Source organism: Chiloscyllium plagiosum, unplaced genomic scaffold (assembly GCF_037043375.1).
Source record: "Chiloscyllium plagiosum isolate Xiang-an unplaced genomic scaffold, Cpla_swu_hap1 HiC_scaffold_14, whole genome shotgun sequence".
NCBI classification, from domain to species: Eukaryota; Metazoa; Chordata; class Chondrichthyes; order Orectolobiformes; family Hemiscylliidae; genus Chiloscyllium; species Chiloscyllium plagiosum.
This window is the reverse complement of record NW_028270152.1, coordinates 6051724-6076602: the sequence shown is the minus strand read 5'-3', so window position 1 is coordinate 6076602 and position 24879 is coordinate 6051724. Positions and strand designations below refer to the sequence as shown.

General features: G+C 48.3%; 1 protein-coding gene across 1 annotated transcript in view; it reads left to right on the top strand.

Annotated features, from left to right (window-relative positions):
- Positions 1-24879, top strand: part of LOC122559235 (uncharacterized) — a 182351-nt gene that overhangs the window by 3987 nt on the left and 153485 nt on the right. Inside the window, exons 2-5 of the mRNA XM_087994570.1 lie at positions 14427-14510; positions 16664-16773; positions 18607-18729; positions 19631-19704. Of these exons, the coding sequence (XP_087850696.1) occupies positions 14427-14510; positions 16664-16773; positions 18607-18729; positions 19631-19704 (391 nt within the window). The remainder of the gene's footprint in view (positions 1-14426; positions 14511-16663; positions 16774-18606; positions 18730-19630; positions 19705-24879) is intronic.

Genomic DNA, 24879 nt, shown 5'->3' with positions numbered 1-24879 from the left:
CTGTACGGTCCCTGTCCTGAGAGTGTTTGATGGGGGACAGTGTAGAGGGAGCTTTACTCTGTGTCTAAGCCTGTACGGTCTCTGTCCTGGGAGAGTTTGATGGGGACAGTGTAGAGAGAGCTTTACTCTGTGTCTAGGCCTGTATGGACCCTGTCCGGGAGAGTTTGATGGGGGACAGTGTAGAGGGAGCTTTACTCTGTGTCTAAGCCTGTACGGTCCCTGTCCTGGGAGAGTTTGATGGGGGACAGTGTAGAGGGAGCTTTACTCTGTGTCTAAGCCTGTACGGTCCCTGTCCTGAGAGTGTTTGATGGGGGACAGTGTAGAGGGAGCTTTACTCTGTGTCTAAGCCTGTACGGTCCCTGTCCTGGGAGAGTTTGATGGGGGACGGTGTAGAGGGAGCTTTACTCTGTGTCTAAGCCTGTACGGTCCCTGTCCTGAGAGTGTTTGATGGGGGACAGTGTAGAGGGAGCTTTACTCTGTGTCTAAGCCTGTACGGTCCCTGTCCTGAGAGTGTTTGATGGGGGACAGTGTAGAGGGAGCTTTACTCTGTGTCTAAGCCTGTACGGTCCCTGTCCTGGGAGAGTTTGATGGGGGAACAGTGTAGAGGGGTCATTACTCTGTATCTAACCCTGTGCTGTCCCTGTCCTGAGAGGGTTTGATGGGGGACAATGTAGAGACAGCTTTACTCTGTATCTAACCCTGTGCTGTCCCTGGGAGTGTTTGATGGGGGACAGTGTAGAGAGAGCTTTACTCTGTATCTAACCCTGTGCTGTCCTTTCCCTGGGAGTGTTTGATAGGGGACAGTGAAGAAGCAGCTTTACTCTGTACCTAACCCCGTGCTATCCCTGTTTTGGGAGTGTTTGATGGGGGACAATGTAGAGAGAGCTTTACTCTGTATCTAACCCTGTGCTGTCCCTGGGAGTGTTTGATGGGGGACAGTGTAGAGAGAGCTTTACTCTGTATCTAACCCTGTGCTGTCCTTTCCCTGGGAGTGTTTGATAGGGGACAGTGAAGAAGCAGCTTTACTCTGTATCTAACCCCGTGCTATCCCTGTTTTGGGAGTGTTTGATGGGGGACAATGTAGAGAGAGCTTTACTCTGTATCTAACCCTGTGCTGTCCACGTCCCTGGAAGTGTTTGATGTGGGGCAGTGTAGAGGGAGATTTGCTCTGTATCTAACCCCGTGCTGTCCCTGTCCCTGGGAGTGTTTGATGGGGGACAGTGTAGACGGAGCTTTACTCTATATCTAGTCACGTGCTGTCCCTGTCCTGGGAGTGTTTGATGGGGGACAGTGCAGAGGCAGCTTTACTCTGTATCCATCTGTGTGCTATCCCTGTCCTGGGAGTGTTTGATGCCGGACAGTGTAGAGGGAGCTTTACTCTGTATCTTGTTCCGTGCTGTCCCTGTCCTGGGTGTGTTTGATGGGGGACAGTGTAGAGGCAGCTTTACCCTGTATCTAACCCCATGGTGTCCCTGTCCCTGGGAGTGTATGATGGGGGTCAGTGTAGAGGCAGCTTTACCCTGTAGCTAACCCTGTTCTATCCCTATCCTGGGGAGGGTTTCATGGAGCCACTGTAGAGACAGCTTGACTCTGTATGTAATCCCGTGCTGTCCTTGTCCAGGGAGTGTTTGATGCGGGGACAGTGTAGAGAGAGCTTTACTCTGTATCTAACACTTTGCTGTCCCTGTCCTGGGAGTATTTAATAGGGGACAGTGTAGAGGTAGCTTTACTCGATATCTAACCACGTGCTGTCCCTGTTTCTGGGAGTGTTTGATGGCGGACAGTGTAGAGAGAGCTTTGCTCTGTATCTAACCCCGTGCTATCCCTGGCCTGGGAGGGTTTGATGGGGGACAATGTAGAGGGAGCTTTACTCTGTCGCCAAACCTATACTGTCCCTGACCTGGGTGGGTTTGATGGGGGACAGTGTAGAGAGAGCTTTACTCTGTATCTAACACTTTGCTGTCCCTGTCCTGGGAGTGTTTGATGTGGGGACAGTGTAGAGAGAGCTTTACTCTGGATAAAACACTTTGCTGTCCCTGTCCTGGGTGTTTTTGATGGGGGGACAGTGTAGAGGGAGCTTTACTCTGTATGTAACCCCGTGCTGTCGTTGTCCTGGGAGTGTTTGATGGGGACAGTGTAGAGAGAGCTTTACTCTGTATCTAACCCCGTGCTATCCCTGACGTGGGAATGTTTGATTTGGGACTATGTAGAGAGAGTTTTACTCTGTATCTAACCCGGTGCTATCCCTGTCCTGGGAGGGTTTGATGGGGGCAATGTCTAGGGAGTTTTCCTCTGTATCCAACCCCATGCTGTCCCAGTCCTGGGAGTTTTTGATGGGGGGACAGTGTAGAGGAAGCTTTACTCTGTACGTAACCCCGTGCTGTCGTTGTCCTGGGAGTGTTTGATGGGGTGACAATGTCAAGGGAGTTTTACTCTGTAGCTAACCCCGTGCTGTCCCAGTCCTGGGAGTGTTTGATTGGGGACAGTGTAGAGAGACCTTTCCTCTGTATCTAACCCCGTGCTATCCCTGTCCCTGGGAGTGTTTGATGGGGGACAGTGTAGAGGGTGATTTACTCTGTATCTAACCCCGTGCTGTCCCTGTCCTGGGAGTGTTTGATGGGGGACAGTGTAGAGGGAGCTTTACTCTGCGTCTAACCCCGTGCTGTCCCTGTCCTGGGAGTGTTTGATGTGGGACAGTGTAGAGGCAGCTTTACTCTGTATCTAACCCCGTTCTGTCCCTGTCCTGGGAGGGTTTGATGGGGGACAGTGTCGAGGAAGCTTTACTCTGTATCTAACCCCATGCTGTCCCTGTCCTGGGAGTGTTTGATGGGGGACAGTGTAGAGGGATCTTTACTCTGTATCTAACCCCGTGCTGTCCCTGTCCTGGGAGTGATTGATGGGGGACAGTGTAGAGAGATCTTTACTCTGTATCTAACCCCGTGCTGTCCCTGTCCCTGGGAGTGTTTGATGGGGGACAGAGTAGAGGGAGCTTTACTCTGTATCTAACACTTTGCTATCCCTGTCCTGGGAGTGTTTGATGGGGAACAGTGTAGAGGGGGCTTTACTCTGTATCTATCCCCGTGCTGTCCCTATTCTGGGAGTGTTTGATGGGGGACAGAGTAGAGAGAGCTTTACTCTCTTTGTAACCTGCTGCTGTCCCTGTCATAGAGTCATAGTTCTAGAGATGTACAGCATGGAAACAGACCCTTTGGTCCAACCCGTCCATGCTGACCAGATATCCCAACCCAATCTAGTCCCACCTGCCAGCACCGGGCCCATATCCTGGGAGTGTTTGATGGGGGACAGTGCAGAGAGAGCTTTACTCTGTATCTAACCCCGTGCTGTCCCTGTCCTGGGAGTGTTTGATGTGGGACAGTGTAGAGGGAGTTTTACTCTGTATCTAACCCGGTGCTATCCCAGGCCTGGGAGTGTTTGATGGGGGACAGTGTAGAGGAAGCGTTACTCTGTTTCCAACCCCGTGCTGTCCCTGTCCCAGTAAATCAAACACTGCCAGGGACAGAGACAGCACGTGGTTAGATACAGAGTAAAGGTCCATCGACACAGTCCCCCATCAAACACTTCCAGGACAGGGACAGCACAGGATTAGATGCAGATGAAAGATCCCTCGACACTGTCCCCCATCAAACACTCCCAGGACAGGGACAGTACAGGCTTAGACACAGAGTAAAGCTCCCTCTACACTGTCCCCCATCAAACACTCCCAGGACAGGGACAGCACGGGGTTAGGTATAGAGTAAAGCTCCCTCTACACTGTCACCCATCAAACACTCCCAGGACAGGGACAGCACGGGGTTAGATACAGAGTAAAGCTCCCTCTACAGTGTCCCCCATCAAACACTCCCACGTCAGGGACAGCACGGGGTGAGATTCAGAGTAAAGCGCCCTCTACACTGTCCCCCATCAAACACTCCCAGGACAGGGACAGCAAAGTGTTTGATACAGAGTAAAGCTGTCCCAGTCCTGGGAGTGTTTGATGCGGGGACAGTGTAGAGGGCGCTTTACTCTGTATGTAACCCCGTGCTGTCCCTGCCCCTGGTGGTATTTGATGGGGACAGTGTAGTGGTTGCTTTACTCTGTATCTAACCCTGTGCTGTACCTGTCCCTGGGAGTGTTTGATGGGGGACAGTGTAGAGGAGCTTTACTCTGTATCTAACCCTGTGCTATCCCTGTCCTGGGATGGTTTGATGGGGGACAGTGTAGTGGAGCTTTACTCTGTGTCTAAGCCTGTACTGTCCCTGACCTGGGAGTGTTTGATGGGGGACAGTGCAGAGGGAGCTTTACTCTGTATCTAACCCCATGATATCCCTGACGTGGGAGGGTTTGTTGTGGGACAATGTAGAGAGAGTTTTACTCTGTATCTAACCCGGTCCTGTCCCTGTCCTGGGAGTGTTTGATGCGGGGACAGTGTAGAGAGAGCTTTACTCTGTATCAAACACTTTGCTGTCCCTGTCCTGGGAGTGTTTCATGGGGGACAGTGTAGAGGGCGCTTTACTCTGTATCTCACCCTGTGCTGTCCCTGACGTGGGAGTGTTTGATGGGGGACAGTGTAGAGGGATGTTTACTCTGTGTCTAAGCCTGTACTGTCCCTGTCCTGGGAGTGTTTGATGGGGGACAGTGTAGAGGGATCTTTCATCTGCATCTAATCCCGTGCTGTCCCTGTCCTAGAAGTGTTTGATGGGGGACTGTGTCGATGGAACTTTACTCTGTATCTAACCACGTGCTGTCTCTGTCCCTAGGAGTGTTTGATTTGGGACGGTGTAGAGTGAGCTTTACTCTGTGTCTAACCCTGTACTGTCCCTGTTCCAGGGAGTGTTTGATTGGGGACAGTGTAGAGGGATCTTTACTCTGTATCTAACCCCGTGCTGTCCCTGTCCCTGGTGGTATTTGATGGGGACAGTGTAGTGGGAGCTTTACTCTGTGTCTAAGCCTGTGCTATCCCTGTCCTGGGATGGTTTGATGGGGGACAGTGTAGAGGAGCTTTACTCTGTGTCTAAGCCTGTACTGTCCCTGACCTGGGAGTGTTTGATTGGGGACAGTGTAGAGGAAGCTTTACTCTGTATCTAACCCCGTGCTGTCCCTGTCCTGGGAATGTTTAATGGAGGACAGTGTGGAGGAAACTTTATTTTGTATCTAATCTCGTGCTGTCCCTGTCCTGGAAGTGTTTGATGGGGGGGACAGTGTAGAGGGAGCTTTACTCTGTGTCTCGCCTGTACTGTCCCTGACCTGGGAGTGTTTGATGGGGGCCAGTGCAGAGGGAGCTTTACTCTGTATCTAACCCTGTGCTGTCCCTGTCCTGGGAATGTTTAATGGAGGACAGTGTGGAGGAAACTTTATTTTGTATCTAATCTCGTGCTGTCCCTGTCCTGGAAGTGTTTGATGGGGGGGACAGTGTAGAGGGAGCTTTACTCTGTGTCTCGCCTGTACTGTCCCTGACCTGGGAGTGTTTGATGGGGGACAGTATAGAGGAGGCTTTACTCTGTATCTATCCCCGTGCTGTCCCTGTCCTGGGAGTGTTTGATGGGGGACAGAGTAGAGAGAGCTTTACTCCCTATGTAACCCGCTGCTGTCCCTGTCATAGAGTCATAGTTCTAGAGATGTACAGCATGGAAACAGACCCTTTGGTCCAACCCGTCCATGCTGACCAGATATCCCAACCCAATCTAGTCCCACCTGCCAGCACCCGGCCCATATCCTGGGAGTGTTTGATGGGGGACAGTGCCGAGAGAGCTTTACTCTGTATCTAACCCCGTGCTGTCCCTGTCCTGGGAGTGTTTGATGGGGGAACAGTGTAGAGAGAGCTTTACTCTGTATCTAACCCCGTGATATCCCTGACGTGGGAGGGTTTGTTGTGGGACAATGTAGAGAGAGGTTTACTCTGTATCTAACCCGGTGCTATCCCAGTCCTGGGAGGGATTGATGGAGGACAATATCGAGGGAGTTTTACTCTATATCTAACCCGGTGCTATCCCAGTCCTGGGAGTGTTTGATGGGGGACAGTGTAGAGGAAGCGTTACTCTGTTTCCAACACCGTGCTGTCCCTGTCCTGGGAGTGTTTGATGCGGGGACAGTGTAGAAGGAGCTTTACTCTATATCTAACCCCGTGCTATCTCTGTCCTGGGAGTGTTTGATGGGGGACAGTGTAGAGGCAGCTTTACTCTGTGTCTAAGCCTGTACTGTCCCTGACCTGGGAGTGTTTAATGGGGGACAGTGTAGAGGGAGCTTTACTCTGTGTCTAAGCCTGTACTGTCCCTGACCTGGGAGTGTTTAATGGGGGACAGTGTAGAGGGAGCTTTACTCTGTATCTAACCCCGTGATATCCCTGACGTGGGAGGGTTTGTTGTGGGACAATGTAGAGAGAGTTTTACTCTGTATCTAACCCGGTGCTATCCCAGTCCTGGGAGTGTTTGATGGGGGACAGTGTAGAGGAAGCGTTACTCTGTTTCCAACCCCGTGCTGTCCCTGTCCTGGGAGTGTTTGATGCGGGGACAGTGTAGAGGGAGCTTTACACTGTATCTAACCCCGTGCTGTCCCTGACGTGGGCGTGTTTGATGGCGGACAGTGTAGAGAGAGCTTTACTCTGTATGTAACCCGCTGCTGTCCCTGTCCTGGGAGTGTTTGATGGGGGACAGTGTAGAGTCATCTTTACTCTGTATCTAACCCTGTGCTGTCCCTGTCCCTGGGAGTGTTTGATGGGGGACAGTGTAGAGGAGGCTTTACTCTGTATCTAACCCCGTGCTGTCCCTGACCTGGGTGGGTTTGATGGGGGACAGTGTAGAGGGAGCTTTACTCTATATCTAACCCCGTGCTGTCCCTGTCCTGGGAGTGTTTGATGGGGGACAGTGTAGAGGGATGTTTACTCTGTGTCTAAGCCTGTACTGTCCCTGTCCTGGGAGTGTTTGATGGGGGTCAGTGTAGAGGGATCTTTCATCTGCATCTAATCCTGTGCTGTCCCTGTCCTGGAAGTGTTTGATGGGGGACTGTGTCGATGGACCTTTACTCTGTATCTAACCACGTGCTGTCTCTGTCCCTGGGAGTGTTTGATTTGGGACAGTGTAGAGTGAGCTTTACTCTGTGTCTAACCCTGTACTGTCCCTGTTCCAGGGAGTGTTTGATTGGGGACAGTGTAGAGGGATCTTTACTCTGTATCTAACCCTGTGCTGTACCTGTCCCTGGGAGTGTTTGATGGGGGACAGTGTAGAGGAGCTTTACTCTGTATCTAACCCTGTGCTATCCCTGTCCTGGGATGGTTTGATTGGGGACAATGTAGAGAGAGCTTTATTCTGTGTCTAAGCCTGTACTGTCCCTGACCTGGGAGTGTTTGATGGGGGACAGTGCAGAGGGAGCTTTACTCTGTATCTAACCCCGTGCTATCCCTGTCCTGGGAGAGTTTGATGGGGAACAGTGTAGAGGGGGCTTTACTCTGCATCTAACCCAGTGCTGTCCCTATCCTGGGAATATTTGATGGGGGACTCTGTAGAGGGAGTTTTACTCTGTATCTAACCCAGTGCTGTCCCTGTCCTGGAAGTGTTTGATGGAGAACAGTGTAGAGGGAGCTTTACTCTGTATATAACCCCGTGCTGTCCCTATCCTGGATGTGTTTGATGGGGTACAGTGTTGAGGGAGCTTTACTCTCTCTCACCCTGTGCTGTCCCTGACCTCAGAGTGTTTGATGCGGACAGTGTAGAGGGAGCTTTACTCTGTAAATTTTATGTCTGTGGTCGGGGAATGTTTGGAGAATATTCCTCGGAGCAGCATTCACTCATATTTGGTAAACTGTGGGCTTGTTCGTGATGGCCAGCATGGTGCTGTGTGAGGATGGTTGTATCTCACAAACCTGATGGTGTTCTTTGAGGAAGTGATAAAGATGGTTGATATGGGCAGGGTGGTAGGTTTTGTCTACATGGACTTTAGCAAGGTCTTTGACCAGCTCCCTCATGGGCCGGCTGGTACAGAAGGTAAAGTCACATGGGATCATGGTGAGCTGGTCAGGTGGATGTGGCACCGACTTGGTCATAGAGGACATACAGCAGCGGTGGGAGGGTGTTTTTCTGGCTGGGGATCTGTGAGCAGTGGTGTTCCACAGCGATCAGTGCGGGGACTCCTGCTGTTTGTGATATCGCTAAATGTTTGGGAGGAGAATGCAGGTGGTCTGATTAGTAAGTTTGTGGATGATACAAATATTGGGGAAACTGTGGAAACTGAGGAGTATTGTCAGAGGATACAGCAGGGTATAGATAGGCTAGAGACTTGGGCAGAGAAATGGCAAATGGAGTTTGATTTGGATAAATGTGAGGTGTTCCATTTTAGCAAGTCTAATTGAGGAGGGAAGTGTGCAGTAAATGGTAGAACCCTTCACAGCATCGACACACAGAGGGATCCAGGTGTCCAGCTCCAAACTACCCTGAAAGTGGTAGCACAAGTGGATGAGGTGGTCACAAAGGCAGATGGCATGCTGGCCTATACAGCGTCATCAGGAACAGCCCAATAAGCACAGTCTGCCGACTCCTACACAACAGACCGAAACAAGGAGACACAACACGCCCAGAGACTCTAGCCACCCTGCCATACATTAAAGACATCTCGGAGATGACGACCAGATTACTCCGGCCCCTCAGCATCATGATAGCCCACAAACCTACCAACGCACCGAAACAGCTCCTGATGAATTTAAAGGACCCCATACCGACAACCAGCAGATCGAGCGTCATATACAAAATACCCTGCAAGGACCGCAACAAACATTACATTGGACAGACGGACAGGAAACTAGCCACCAGGATACATAAGCACCAAGTAGCCACCAAAAGACATGACTAACTATCACTGGAATCCGTACACCCAGACAAAGAGGGACAGCAGTTCGACTGGGTCAATGCATCCATCCTGGGACAGATGTTCAATGCGGGACGGTGTTTGATGGGGACAGTGTTCAATGGGGGACGGTGTTTGATGGGGACAGATGTTCAATGCGGGACGGTGTTTGATGGGGACAGTGTTCAATGGGGACGGCGTTTGATGGGGACAGATGTTCAATGCGGGACGGTGTTTGATGGGGACAGTGTTCAATGGGGACGGTGTTTGATGGGGACAGATGTTCAATGGAGGACGGTGTTTGATGGGGACAGTGTTCAATGGGGGACAGTGTTTGATGCAGGGGAATTCCTAGAGGCCTGGCATTCAAACTAGAACTCCATCAATAAACACATCGATTTGGACCCCATTTACCAACCTCTCAGAGACAGAACCGGAAATGACATCACCCGCCACAACAGACCAAGACACATCAATAGAAAGTGGGATAGAACACCAACACTTCACTGGGGATTCACTGATGATGGTGACGAAACATCTGAGAACAAACCTACCAGCTCAGCGAGCAAACTTCAACCTGATACTGGCCTTCATCGGTCAGGGAACAGAGTAAAGAAATTGGCAAGTCATGTTGCAGCTGTTTAGAACATCCGTTTGGTCACATTTGAAACACTGCACAATTCTGGTCACCTCACGACCAGAAGGACGTGGAGGCTTTGGACAGGGATACAGAAATGGTTTACCAGGGTGTTAAAAGCAAATTACTGCGGATGCTGGAATCTGAAACCAAAAGAGAAAATGCTGGAAAATCTCAGCAGGTCTGGCAGCATCTGTAAGGAGAGAAAAGAGCTGACGTTTCGAGTCTAACTGACCCTTTGTCAAAGCTGCTTTGACAAAAGGTCAGTTAGACTCGAAACGTCAGCTCTTTTCTCTCCTTACAGATGCTGCCAGACCTGCTGAGATTTTCCAGTATTTTCTCATTTGGTTACCAGGGTGTTGCCTGGTTTGGAGGGTATTAGCTCTGAGGAGAGATGGACAAACTTGGTTTGTTTTCTCTTGAACATCGAAGGATGAAGGGCAAGCTGATAGAGGTTTATAAAATTGTGAGAGGCACAGATAGACTGGATAGTCACAATCTTTATCTCAGGGTAGGAAGGTCAATTACTAGGGAGGCGTAGGTTTAAAGTTTTAAGGAATAGTGAGAGGCAGGTTTTTTTTACACAGAGGATGGTCAGTGCCTGAAATGTATTGCCAGAGGAAGTGGGGAGGCAGATACAACGGCAATGCTTAAGGGACATCTCGACAGATACATGAATAGGCAGGGAATAGAGGGATATGGACCATGTAAAGGCAATAGCTCTTTAAGTTGGAAAGACATTATGTGTTAGCATAGGTTCCTGTGCTGTATTGTTCTTTATTCTGTGTCTAATCTCATGGTGCCACTGTCCTGGGAGTATTTGATGGGGGACGGTGTTCGAAGGGGACGGTGTTCGAAGGGGACAGTGTTCGATGAGGGAGGGTGTTCAATGGGGATGGAGTTTGATGGGGAACAGTGTTCAATGGGGATGGTTTTCAATGGGGACAGTGTTCAATGGGGACAGTGTTCAATGGGGACGGTGTTTGATGGGGACGGTGTTCGATGGGGAAGGTGTTCGATGGGGAAGGTGTTTGATGGGGAAGGTGTTTGATGGGGACAGTGTTCAATGGGGTGCAGTGTTCGATGGTGGAAGGTGTGCGATGGGGAACTGTGTTTGATGGGAATAATGTTCGATGGGGGATGGTGTTTGTTGGAAGTAGAGTGTTTGATGGGGTGTTTCCTGAAGAAGGGCTCATGCCCGAAACATCGATTCTCCTGCTCCTTGGATGCTGCCTGACCTGCTGTGCTTTTCCAGCAACACATTTTCAGCTCTGATCTCCAGCATCTGCAGTCCTCACTTTCTCCTGTTTGATGGGGGACAGTGTTCAATGGGAGATGGTGTTTGGGGGACAGTGCTCGATGGGGGACAGTGTTCAATGGGAATGGTGTTCGATGGGCGACAGTGTTCGATGGGGACGGTGTTTGATGGGGAAGGTGTTCAATGGGAATGGTGTTTGATGGGGACAGTGTTCAATGGGGATAGTGTTCGATGGGGCTCAGTGTTCGATGGGGCACAGTGTTCGATGGGGACAGTGTTTGATGGGGACAGTATTCGATGGGGAAAGTGTTCGATGGGAAAGGTGTTCAATAGGAATGGTGTTTGATGGGGACAGTGTTCGATGGGGACAGCGTTCAATGGAGACGGTGTTCGATGGGGGAATGGTGTTTGTTGGAAGTAGAGTGCTCGATGGGGGACAGTGTTCAATGGGGCCAGTGTTTGACGTGGAGAGTGTTTGACGGGGGTCAGTGTTTGACCGGGGTCAGTGTTTGATGGGGGACGGTTTTCGATGGGGAACAGTGCACAAATGGAGATATAATTATCTGAATCCAAAGCAGAGGTGGGCTCTGTGTCCTTTGACCCTGCTCTATCATTACTAAGGTTGGGGCTGATTTGATTGTAACCTCAAATCTTCATTCTCACTTTTCCCTGATAACCTTTCACCCACCTGCTTCACATCAATCTGTTCCCCCTTCTGCCTTTGAAAAATCTCCGCTTCCACAGACATTTCAGGAAGAGACGTCCAAAAACTCTTGACCCTCTGAGAGAAAACACATTGACTAATCTCCACAACCCCTTGTTCTAGATTTTCCCAGAAGAGGAAACATCCTCCTCTCCATATCTGCCCTGTCCACCCCCCTCGGGACTTTTTGTTTCAATCTATTTGTCTCTTTACTCTTCCAATTTCAAACTGGTACAAGTACTCCTCGGTCCAACCTTTCCCTAGAAGACAAGGCACCCATTCCATGTATTAATCAGGTAAACCTTCTCTGAACTTCCTCCAATGCACTTACTTTGTCCCTTAAGCAGGAGACCAATACTGTACACTAACTATTGTTGGTGTTCTGAGCTTAGCTTGTTCCTCTCAGTTGTGCTAATATGCTCATTAACTGACAGAGCCATCCCTCCACCCTTTTCCACTTCCTTGTCATTCAGAAATATCCTGTAACCAACAATGTTCAGGTCCTGATCCATCTCCCTGTAACGGCTATCAGATTGTATAGATTCATTTCCATGAGTTTATCGGTTTGTTTTGAAAGTGACTTGCATTCTCACACAGACCGTTGGGTTTTATACTTCTATTCTCTTTGTAAATTCTAGTCTTATCGCTGGATGACTTTTAAATTCATACTTACTGTACCTTCATGTCACAGCTGATTCATTGTTTCCCAAATTAATGCCTCTGTCTTTGGCTTGGATTCCATTTTTTGATTTCCCACGTTTTTCCAAATTTGATCTCTTGCCCCCACTATTCAGTTAACATCCTCTCTGCTTCCTAAGCTATGAGGTTGGAACAACAGAGACAGCCTAAGATAAGGAATAAAATTCTGCAGGAGCAAAGGGACCTGGTGTGCATGGGGACAGATCATTGAGGGTGACAGGACAGAAGAGAGCAGCCATAAAACATTAATAAGCCACAGAGTGTAAAAACAAGGGAGTGATGATAACTGAGTAAAATATTATAAATGTATAAAGTATTGGTTCACCGTCAGCTGTGGCCATTTCTGGCACTGCATGTCAGGAAGGAAGTGCATAAGAATGGTTTCAGTGTTGGCGTTATTCAGTGAAGTGGATGAGGTGGAGAAGGCGGGCCTGTTCTTAGAGAGGAGAGTTTTCAGCAGTGTTCGACATGATGATCTAGACAGAGTGGAGAGGAAGAAACCTTTCCTATTTGCAGAAGGACGAAGGTCCAGAGGGCACTGATTTAAGGTGATCGGCAACAGAGGCATTGGAAAAGTAGTGATTGGTTAGGATCTCGAGTGCGCTGCCTGAGAGTGTGTAGGAGGCAGATTCAATCCAAGCTTTCAGAATGGAAGTGGGTAAGAACCTGGAGGTAAACAATTGCAGGACAATAGGGGAAAAGGTAGGCACATGGGCCTCTCTGCAAGACAGCCATGGACACAGTGGGCTGAATGGCCTCCTTCTATACTTGATGAATTGGCACCTTATATCCACTGCCTGCAGTGACTGTAACACGGATATGAACCCCTCTGTTAATTAAAACAAACTCCCAGAAAAGCTCACCTCGCCTTATAACCTGTTAAAATATGATTGACAGAGAACTCCCAAATTCCACTGTTTAAAAACATTAACATTAACTTGTTTTTTTAACTCTAAAAGTGAACATTAAACTACAACTATTCACAATTCTAAGCCCCCTCCCCCTTTCTCTTAACTGCTATTACCTGCCTCCAACTCTACAACAAAATGCTGTTCCAGTAAGACACTTATTAAAATTACATCAATGTAATTTCAAACCCACACAGCCATTGTCACTTTCGGTCTCTCTTCTTCTGGCTGACGATGTCCCTGGGTCGTCTTTTTACTGTGAGTATGTTTCATATGAAAAAGTACCTTTGATAGAGAGTGTTTCGTAATTTCTTGGAGAGTAAGATGTTACCTCTCCACACGTTTCTGTCTTGACAGCAGTTACTCTCTCTTAAAAGTACAGTACACACAGAGTCATAGAGCCATAGAGTCATAGAGATGTACAGCATGGAAACAGACCCTTCGGTCCAACCTGTCCATGCTGACCAGATATCCCAACCCAATCTAGTCCCACCTGCCAGCACCCGGCCCATATCCCTCCAAACCCTTCCTATTCATATACCCATCCAAATGCCTCTTAAATGTTGCAATTGTACCAGCCTCCACCACTTCCTCTGGCAGCTCATTCCACTCACATACCACCCTCTGTGTGAAAACGTTGCCCCTTAGGTCTCTTTTATATCTTTCCCCTCTCACCCTAAACCTATGCCCTCTAGTTCTGGACTCCCCAACCCCAGGGAAAAGACTTTGTCTATTTATCCTATCCATGCCCCTCATAATTTTGCAAAAACTTCATAACAGAGGTTACTGCCAGTGACCCTCAATTTAAAGCTATGTCCCCTCATGTTAGCCTTCACCATCTGAGGAAAGGCTCTCACTGTCCACCCTATCTAACCCTCTGATTATCTTATAGGTCTCTATTAAGTCAACCTTCTTTTCGCGAATGAAAAATTGGAATTCTAAAAAGAAACTGGACATGTGCAGGCAGTCCCTGATTTACAAAGTTCTGACAGATGAGCCTTTGTATGTACAAGCGAGATCTGATATGAATATTAATTTTAAGGATCAGACAACGACGTTTGCTCGTCCTTCCCCAAGGCTTAACCCTGTCCTACAGCGTGTTCTGACTTGTGTACAAATTGACTACAGAATGTAGTCAGAAATGGAGCCCATTTGTCACCCGGGGAGTGCGCATATTTCAAAAGGACTTATCTGCAGCTTCATTGGGGACTGAATTTGAGTGCCGCGCTGAATTAGAAAAACAGGTCAAAGAAATATCACAAATGTGATGGGCTGAATGTTCTCCCACATTTGCATGGTGTCAGTTTGGGAGACACAGCCTTTCATAAACACAGACAATTTTAAAGATGTGTTGACTGTACTGAACTCATTACCTGCTCTGCTCTCCAGTTACCTACAACTCTAAACTCCATAAGCTGATCATCCTGGACAGTCTGGGCTGTATGACCTGGTCTCTCGATCCCGGGGGTGGAGGTAAGCATGTGCCTGGGTAACCTTTAACCCTGACGTTCAGGTTCCTCCTGACTTCCTGAGGGAGGGTTACAGTAAGATCAGATTTAGACAGTGTTTGGAAGCTTCAGTGGATGACACTCCCACATCTGTTAGGTGTAATGTTTGTGGGGTTAAGTCTTGACTCCTGAGTCTTGAGCCCATGACACAGTCTAACACTGCCAATGCCTGCAGTGGTAAGGAAGTGAACACAGAACATTACAGTGCAGTACAGGCCCTTCAGCCCTCAATGTTGCAACGACCTGTGAAGCCAATCTGAAGCCCATCTAACCTACACTATTCCATTCTCATCCATATGCCTATCCAATGACCATTTAAATGCCCTTAAAGTTGGTGAGTCCACTACTGTTGTAGGCAGTGTGTTCTACGTCCCTACTACTCTCTGAGTAAAGAAACTACCTCTGACATCTGTCCTATACCTATCACCCCTCAATTTAAAGCTTTGTCCCCGTGTGCTCGCCATCATCATCCGAGGAAAAAGACTCTCCCTGTCCATCTAATCTAATCCTCTGATTATCTTATATGACTCAATTAAGACACTCTCAGCCTTCTTCTCTCTAACGAAAACAGCCTCAAGTCCTTCAACCTTTCCGCGTAAGACCTTCCCTCCATACCAGGACTGCTGTACTGTCTGACAAGCTGCCCTTCAGGTAAGATCCTGAGCCATGTCCTCTCAGGTAACGTGCAAGAAACCAATGCACTCTTTCAAAGATGGACACGTGTATTGTACCAAGAGTAATTGGCAGCTCGTCAAATCATGATCACGTTACTGCCTGTAGGAGCTTGCTGAGTGCAAATTGACTTCTGTGTTTCCTACAATGCAACAGGGATTGGACTTTACAGAGTATCCCATTGGCTGTAAGGCAGCCCCCACCTGATTGACATCACATCCACAAACACCCACTCCCTCCCCCACCACTGACACTCAGGAGCAGCAGTGTGGGCCATTTAGTGGGAGGCAATGGGTTAATGGTATTATCACTGGACCATTAATCCAGAGACCAAGGTGATGTTCTTGGGACCTGGGTTCAAATCCCACCATGACATACTGTGGCATTTTAATCCAATGAAATATCTAGAAGAGTCTAGTGATGACCATGAATCCATTGTCAATTGTCAGGATCTGGGTCACTAATGTCCTTTAGGGAAGGAAACAGCCATCCTTACCTGGTCTGGTCTCCACGTGACTCCAGACCCACAGCAATGTGTTTGGCTCTTAACTGCCCTCTGGGCAATTGAGGACGGACAGTGACACTCTCATCCCATGAATCAATAATAAAAGAAAGCTACACGTGACTCCAGACCCACAGCAATGTGTTTGGCTCTTAACTGCCCTCTGGGCAATTGAGGACGGACAGTGACACTCTCATCCCATGAATCAATAATAAAAGAAAGCTACAAGATGCACTGCAGAAAATTACCAAAGATCCTCAGACAGCACCTTCCAAACGCACGAGCACTTCCATCTAGAAGGACAAGGGCAGCAGATACATGGGAACACTGCAAGTTTCCCTCCGCTCACCATCCTGACTTGGAAATATATCGCCGTTCCTTCAGTGTTGCTGGGTCAGAATCCTGGAATTCCCTCCCTAAGGAGTTAAAAATCACACAACACCAGGTTATAGTTCAACAGGTTTAATTGGAAGCCCACCAGCTTTCGGAGCATCGCTCCTTACCACCTGATGAAGGAGCGACGCTCCGAAAGCTAGTGTGCTTCTAATTAAACCTGTTGGACTATAACCTGGTGTTGTGTGATTTTTAACTTTGTCCACCCCAGTCCAACACTGGCATCTCCAAATCATGACTCCCTAAGGAGGGCACTGTGGGTCTACCTCCAGCACATGGACTGCAGCGGTTCAAGAAGGCAGCTCACCCCCACCTTCTCAAGAGGCAACTAGGGACAGGCAATAAATGCTGAGCCCAGCCAATGGCTCCCACATCCCATGAATGGACAGATTAGTTACTTGGGACCTTCAGAGATTGTGAAATGTAAATGTAAGTCCTTTCCTTTGTGTGTTTGTCTTTGGGGTGGGGAATTCATGTGGCACACATTTGGAAAAGAGACTGTCTCCTGTCTCAATCTTTTTAAGCTTCTTAATCCTCTTGTTTCTGTGCAGGTAAAAGAGAGTTGGAATTTCCCAAACACAATTACGGCATTTTAAGACAAATAATCTACTGCAGCAAGTTCAACACCTACTTTGCCCTGAGGAAGGATTGTTCACTGAAAGTAAGGACCCTCTTCTTTATAGAAACTCCCAAAGCTGGGGCTCAGGCAGCTGAAGGCATGGTCACTGAAGGGGAGACAGGAGAGTGCTAGAATTGGAGGAACGTGGAGGGTTTGTGGGGCTGAAGGAGATTGCAGGGCAGAAGTGGGGACTGCAGATGTTGGAGATCAGAGTGGTGCTGGAAAAGCACAGCAGGTCAGGCAGCATCCAAGGAGCAGGAGAATCGACGTTTCGGGCAAAAGCCCTTCATCAGGATTTTCCTGCTCCTCGGATGCTGCCTGACCTGCTGTGCTATTCCAGCACCACTCTGATCTAGAAAGAGATTACAGACAAAGGGAGGGGTGAGGCCATGGGGGGATTTGGAATGAATTTTAAAATAAGACCAACTGGTGTAACGTCAAGCACAGTTGGGAATGGGAATTGGTGCTAGTCAGGACTCAGGCAGCAGGAGAAGTTGAGGTTAATGCAGAAGAGGTGTTATTTAAGGACTGTTTGGAAGCTGCTAGAGGCCTGTCGAGTATTACCAGCTCTCCATGAACCAGGATCTTGTCCCCTTGTGACAGCTTCGGACTGGACATTCTTCTGAGGGAAACCCTGGGAGAGAAATGTCACCGGACATCAGAAAGTGCTTGAAACAAAAACCGAAATAGCTGGAGAAACTCGGCAGGTCCGGCAGCATCTGTGGTGTGGAGAGAAAACAGAATTAACGGTTCAGGTCCAGTGACCCTTCTGCAGAGCAGATAGCAGCGAGGAAAATGTGGGGGGTATTTATGCTGAAGACACGGGGTGAAGAGGGGTAAGGAGTGAGCAGATAGGTGGAGCCCAGAGAAAGAGAACGACCATTAGGCAGACAAAGGGATGGATGGTGGTGAGCTGGGGAGAAAGGAAAGCTGGTAATGGGGACTATGAGAAGGTGAAAATAGCTCGATTGTATTGAAAGCAGCCAGTGAGTTATAGAGTCACACAGACCCTTCGGTCCAACTCGTCTGTGCTGACCAGGCTTTCCAAACAAATCTAGGCCCCTTTGTCTGTGTTTGGCCCATATCCCTCTAAACCTTTCCTATTCATGTACCCATCTTTTATAGAACTTGCCATGACAGGGTCAGGTGTATGGGGTTGGGTAAAGCACATGGGGAAGTTCAGACTCTAAAATTATTGAACTCGATATTGAGTCCTGGGGTTTGCAGCGTCCCCAAGCGGAAGATGAGGTGCTGTTCATCCGACTTGCACTGAGCTTCCCTGGAGCCCTGCAGCAAACCTGAGACAGAGATCTCGGCCAGGGAACAGTGTGGGGGGGGGGGGGGGGGGGTGAAAGTGTCAGGCAACTGGAAGCTCAGGGTCTTTTCTCATTTATCCGGTTCTGAAGAAGGGTCTCGGGAGCCGAAATGTTTCTCTCCCCACAGATGCTGCCAGACCTGTTGGATTTCTCCCAGGCTTCCCTCGAGTTTCCAATTTTGTTTTGCATCGTCAGCATCTGCAGTCCTTGGGGATTTTATTTTATTGAAAAGTGCTTATTTGCTTTGAGCACTTGCTTAAAGAAGAATTAGAAATGAGGGGAATGGCAGTTTGATCAGGTAGTGATGGGGTTAGTGTGGTCAGTGTTGGTGGGGGGAGGTGAGGGACAGTGAGAGACAGAGGCTGGTCCAACATTGATGGACTTTTACTGAACTCAGAGTTCACCAATCAGCACTTGCCCTCTCATACTCTGTAAATGTCGGTTTTCTCCTTCCATTGGTATTCTTGCGTATTGTGCTGGGAGTGCGAGAGGAAGATGTTTGACAAAATATTTTGTTGTGGTGATGTTAGTGCTGACCTGTTCCCTGACCCGCCTGCAGGTGTACAACAAGGATTTTGTTGAAACATTTACAGTTCTGAATTTGGACCTGAAATTGGTGAAGTCGATAATATTCAACCCGGAGACTGATGAGCTTATCACAGGAGGGGTTGGAGGAGTGAAGGTATTAAAATCTCGCGAGTTGTGTTGGCAGCTGGAGCAGGGATCGCTCACCTCCAGAAGGGATTAACCAGTCACTGGAAAAACATTCAGGATGATAGCAGAATCGTTAGGCAAGGGGATTAAATATCACAGGAGAAAAAGGAGACAACGCATCATGATTCAGAGCAGTTTTGAACTAAATGAATAGTGAAATGTACTCATAGAGTCATCCAGCACAGAAACAGACCCTTTGGTCCATCCAGCCCATGCTGAACACAATCCCAAACTAAACCAGTCCCTACTCCTGATCCATATCCCTCCAAATCTTTCCTGTTCATGTCCCTATCCAAATGTCTTTTAAATGTTGTAACTGTACTCACATCCATCACTTCCTCAGGAAGTTCATTCCACATGTGAGCCGCCCTCCGTGTAAAATAATTGCCCCTCATGTCTCTTTTAGATCTCTCTCCTCTCACCCTGCCCTCTAGTCTTGAAATCCCCCATTTTGGGGGAAAAGACACCTACCATTCTATATCGCTCATGAGTTTATAAACTTCTGTAAGGTCACCTCTCAGTGGGATCCTTGTCCATAGACACAGCAAGAGGTCATGGATCAGAATCACAAATCCACAGACCCAGGGGGCAATTAGAAGCCGGTTATCACAGCCTCTGCCCAATAGTTCGCCACCCTGCCCCCTCCCCCCATCCTCCCCCATACCATTCCTCAGCACAATACCGTTGAGTTTGGTAAATCCATTCTGAGGTGAGCATTGATCCTTTGGGCTCCCTGCTCTCCGGGAGACTGTATTACCCAGGGCTGTGATCTGGGGGCTAATGGATGGGGCGAGACAGTGGGTGGAAAGCATGGAGTTTATGTGTGAGGGATGTGCCTCACTGAAAAGTTCAATTTTATTTCTTCACAGTTTTGGAAATACAGAATGAACCACAAGAGCAACAATAAAGTCATCGCCATGTCAAACTACGAACTTTTCCTGAGGTATAGCATGCACCGTAAATATAAATTACAGGTCGTTCTGCTGTAACACACGTTTCATTAACACAGATTTACTGTAATGCGGCTGATGAATTGGGGACACTGGTTTTAACACGATTACATTGCCAACACTGTTTCTAAAGTGTGATGTTTCTATAAGGTGGGGTTGCACAAGAACATAACCATCTTGTTATAGACAAACTACCTGAACGATACACAGAGGAACCTCGATTATCCGAATGAGATGGGTGGGCACTATTTCGTTCGGATAATTGATTATTCGGTTAATTGATTCAGTGCCTTTCCTCTGGGGCTCGGAGTTTTCTGTTGGGTCCGTTCCCCGTTCAGGAGATGAGGCAGCAGCACACCACATGCAAAGCCCCACCCCCCCTCCCCCAACCCCGTCCAACACTGCACCCCCCTGTCTGTCCCCACCCGCTCTCCCCCCAAAGTGGTCCAACACCGCCCCTTTCCCCAACACACCCGCCTGCCACCCAACCCCATCCAACACCACCCCCCCCCACCTACCCCAAAGCCCCCACGCGCATCCCCATCTGCCCCCATGCGCCCCTCGTCTGTCCCCGTCCCCTCTCCGTGGCAGCCGGACTGGACACCAGCACACACACACACACACACAGACACAGACACACACACACACACACAGACAGACCCACACACAGACAGACAGGCACACAGGCACACACACACAGACACTCAGACACACACACACCAACATACACACAGACACAGAGACACACACACCCACACACAGACAGACAGACACGCACACAGGCACACACACACACACACCCACACACAGACAGACAGACACGCACACAGGCACACACACACAGACACACACACACCAACATACACAAAGACACAGAGACACACACATCCTCACACAGACAGACAGACACGCACACAGGCACACACACAGACACACACATCAACGCACACACACACCAACTCACCCCCACCCCCACCCCTCCACACACACCCACACACAAAATCTTTTACTGCAGTTTTTTGGCAGGTTCCACCTTTGCCCTGTACAGGACAATGTTGAAGAGATTATCTGGGGAAGGGGGGTTTAGGGTACACCCCTGTGTAGAACTCCAGGGAAAGTGTGTGGGGAGAGAGAGGGTGGGAGTCAATCATTTGGAGACGGTGCCTGGGCTCCAATCAATGTCCAGGATTGTTTTCAGCAGTATTTCAGTAAGCCGAGTTCAGTTTTAATCACTGTAAACAAAAGAAGCAATCAGTGCTGGAAACACCTCTTTGATGTAATGTTTCTTTCAGGACCTCGAGGTCTCCTTTGGATAATCTGGTATTTGGATAATTGATATTCGGGTAATTGAGGTTCCTCTGTATAGAACAGCAAGCACATGTCTTTAATGGCCAGAAACACACAGTTCCTCCAGAGAGTTCCTGACACTGGGGGGCGCTGCCAACACGGGGTGGACCTACCTCTGGACGTGTCATTGCATGAGCTCCAGCCTCTGACCATACCTCTCCCCTCAATTCCCACCCTCAGCCCATACTCACTCACCAGGATGCTCCCGAGCTCCCAAATATCACACAGAGGGTGGTACGTGTATGGAATGAGCTGCCAGAGGATGTGGTGGAGGCTGACACAATTGCAGCATTTAAGAGGCATTTGGATGGGTATCTGAATAGGAAGGGTTTGGAGGGATATGGGCCGGGTGCTGGCAGGTGGGACCAGATTGGGTTGGGATATCTGGTCGGCATGGACGGGCTGTACATCTGTACATCTCTATGACTCTATGACTCTATTAATTTCTGAGGAGAAAGGAGCAGGAATAGGCCATTCAGCCCCTCAAACTTTCCCCAAAATTCTAAAGGATCATGGCTGATCTGCCGTAGGCCTTGACTACTCTTCCATGTCATCTCCTCATCGCCCTTAATGCCTCAATATTTCACAAATCTACTTACCTCCTCTAGAAATGCTTGCAGTGATCTAGCGTCCACCACTCTCTCGAGTAGAGACTTCCAGATATTTACCACCTTCACAGAGAAGACATTCCTCCTCATTTCCATTGTCCCCTTATTCTGTAATGATGACCTATGTTTGAGATTCTCCCTCTAGTGGAAACATTCTTCTCAATATCTACCCCTTCAGAATCATAGAATCCCTACAGTAGGGAAGCAGGCCATTCAGCCCATTGAGTTCGCAATGACCATCTGAAGAGCATCCCACCCAGACCCATCCCCCCCCTACCCTATCCCTGTAACCCTGCATCTCCAAACATCTTTGGATTGTGGGAGGAAACCGGAGCACCCAGAGAAAACCCACGCAGACACGGGGAGAATGTGCAAACTCCACACAGAGAGTTGCCCGAGGCTGGAATCGAACCTGGGTCCCTGGCCCTGTGAGGCAGCAGTGCTAACCACTGAGCCACCGAGCCAAAAATCTTGTACGTTTCAATGTCACATAAACTAGGTTTACATTTCTGAAATGGAGAAGGTTAAGAGTTGACTTGCTGGTGGATGGCTTTTCGGATTTTCAAAGGAATTGATAGGTTACATCAGGAGAAAGCTTGTTCTATTATTGTGGGAGTCTAGAGCTGGGAGGAGAACGTTAAACACACATCCAGGAGAGAACATTTCTTCACACTAGGATTGTAGAATACAGAGCATCTAAAATTCAATTAGTAATTTTAACTCTGAGGTCGGTAGAGCTTTGCAAGGCAAGAATGAAACGGAATGTGGAGCCGAGGCAGTTGGATGGAGCTAGTTCCAGAACAGTCACTGCAGCTGAATAATCTTGAGAGGCTGAATGGCCTCTTTCTGTTCCTGCCATTAGTTGTTTGATATGTACGTCCTAGTAGTGCCCCCCACTAGTTTCTGTTCCATGGTTCTGTGGTGTAAGCAGGATTCTGGAGATGAATTGGAGATTTCCTACAGATCCTTTAAGGCTGCCAACACTAATCCCTTCCTTAAGTGAAGGTGATACAGAGCCTCAGTGTTACAGGCTAAGCTTCCTGCTCCGTGATTAGCTCCCTCACTGTCGCTGTCACCATTCTGGTGGGAATGGAGTACTGGAAATCCATCCTCACTATCCCGTGTGTTGTCATAAATGTGAAAGCGAGCAGTTTAATCTCTTGGGTGGCTTATACCTCATTGTGATCCAGTCTAAGAGAAAATAATTTCACACCAGGTTTCATTAATGAACAAGAAACAGGAAGTAAAAGCTGAGAGAACTTCGGATGTTTTAAATCAGAAACAAAAACAGAAGTTGCTGGAAAAGCTCAGCAGGTCTGGCAGCATCTGTGGAGAGAAATCAGTTAACTTCTCGGTCAAGTGACCAATTCTGAGGAAGGGTCACTGGACCCGAAATGTTAACTTCGATTTCTCTCTACAGATGCTGCCAGACCTGCTGAGCTTTTCCAGCAACTTCTGTTTAAGAAACAATAAGTTATAACTAAATAATTAGATATTCAATGTATTTATTAAATGTACACTCTCACATGTGGCAACATAGATTAATAATGAAAACATACAAGTTGTACTCTTTATCAGTCAATGCACACACACTCATTCACAAATAACACAGACAGAACGGATAATATTATGGGTGGAAAATAGAGATAAAGAAGGGACAAAGTCTGTGGATCAAGATTCCGAACCACAATGAGATGTCATAGTAATGTAAGGGTTAGTAATGCAGAGCCCAAGGCTATTGTTCAGGGAACATGGGATCGAATCCCACCAGAGCTGATAGTGAAATTTAAATTCAATTAAAAATAAAGTCTAGAATTTAAAAGTTAACCTAATTATGACCATGTCACTATTGCCAATTGTTCTAAAACGCCATCTGCAGGCAACAGGGTGGCTCAGTGGTTAGCACTGCTGCCTCACAGTGCCAGGTACCCAGGTTCGATTCCAGCCTCGGGTGTCTGTGTGGAATTTGCACGTTCTCCCCGTGTCTGTGTGGGTTTCCTCTGGGTGCTCTGGTTTCCTCCCACAATCCACAGATGTGCAGGTTAGGCGGAATTGGCCGTGGGAAATGCAGAGTTATGTCGGCGTTGGTCTGGGTGGGATGCTCTTTGGAGGATCAGGGTGGACTTGATGGGCTGAATGGCCTGCTTCCACACTGTCGGGATTCTGTGGTTCAATAACATCCTTTAGGGAGGGAAATCTGACATGCTTCCCTGGTCTGGCCTACATGTGATTCCAGCAAACTGACTAAGTTTCCCTGAAAAGGCCCAACAATTCCAGCATTTCAAGGCGCGGTTCAGGATCAGATACAAATGCTGGCTATGCCAGTGATACCCACCTCCCATGAAAGAATTCTAAAAAATGGAAAACGGGACAAGCACACATCCCTGTTGGTACATCCCTGAGGAAAGTGTGTAAAACACTGGACATAAAACCATCTGGTATTGGAGAATGGCTGGATTGAATGAAATCTGAGCAGTCTGGATTTAAACTGGATGAATAGACTCCTTCGTGGGAACACTGACTGATATGTTTAATCTCTTCCAGCCCTCTGGGATCAGTCTGTGCGCTGTTCCAATGCTGGCCCCGGGTGTTTGTATTCAGCCCCACCGTTAGTATTTGCGCCGTCAGCTACCAAGGGCCTGCGACTATCTTCATTAAACCCCCCTCCTCCTTTCAGGTGCTCCTTAAAACCCACGTCACTGTCCAAGCCTCCCGTCTCCTGACATATGATATGAAATGGTAACAGTAGTAGGCCATTCAGCCCTTTGACCTGCTCCCCCATTCACTAAACCCCAATGTGGCTCAGTGTCAAATTTGAATTTAATTGAATTAGTTTTATTGTCACATATAGAATCATAGAGTAATACAGCATGGAAACAGGCCCTTCAGCCCTAACTGGTCCATACTGACCATGGTGCCCACTCAGCTTGTTCTAATTGCCTGCATTTGGTTCATATCCCTCTAAACCCTTCCCATCCATGTATCTATCCAATGGTTTTTGAATGTTGCTACTGTACCTGCCCCAACCACTTTCTCTTTCAGCCCATTCCATACACGCACCACTCTCTGGGTGAAGAAGTTGTATCTCAGGTGCTGCTGCCCCTCAGGTGCTGCCTAACTCTTTCCCCGCTCACCTTAAACCTATGCCCTCCCTGAGATAAAAATCTACAGGTATCATCCTATCTATACGCGAATGAGTACAGTAAGACGTGT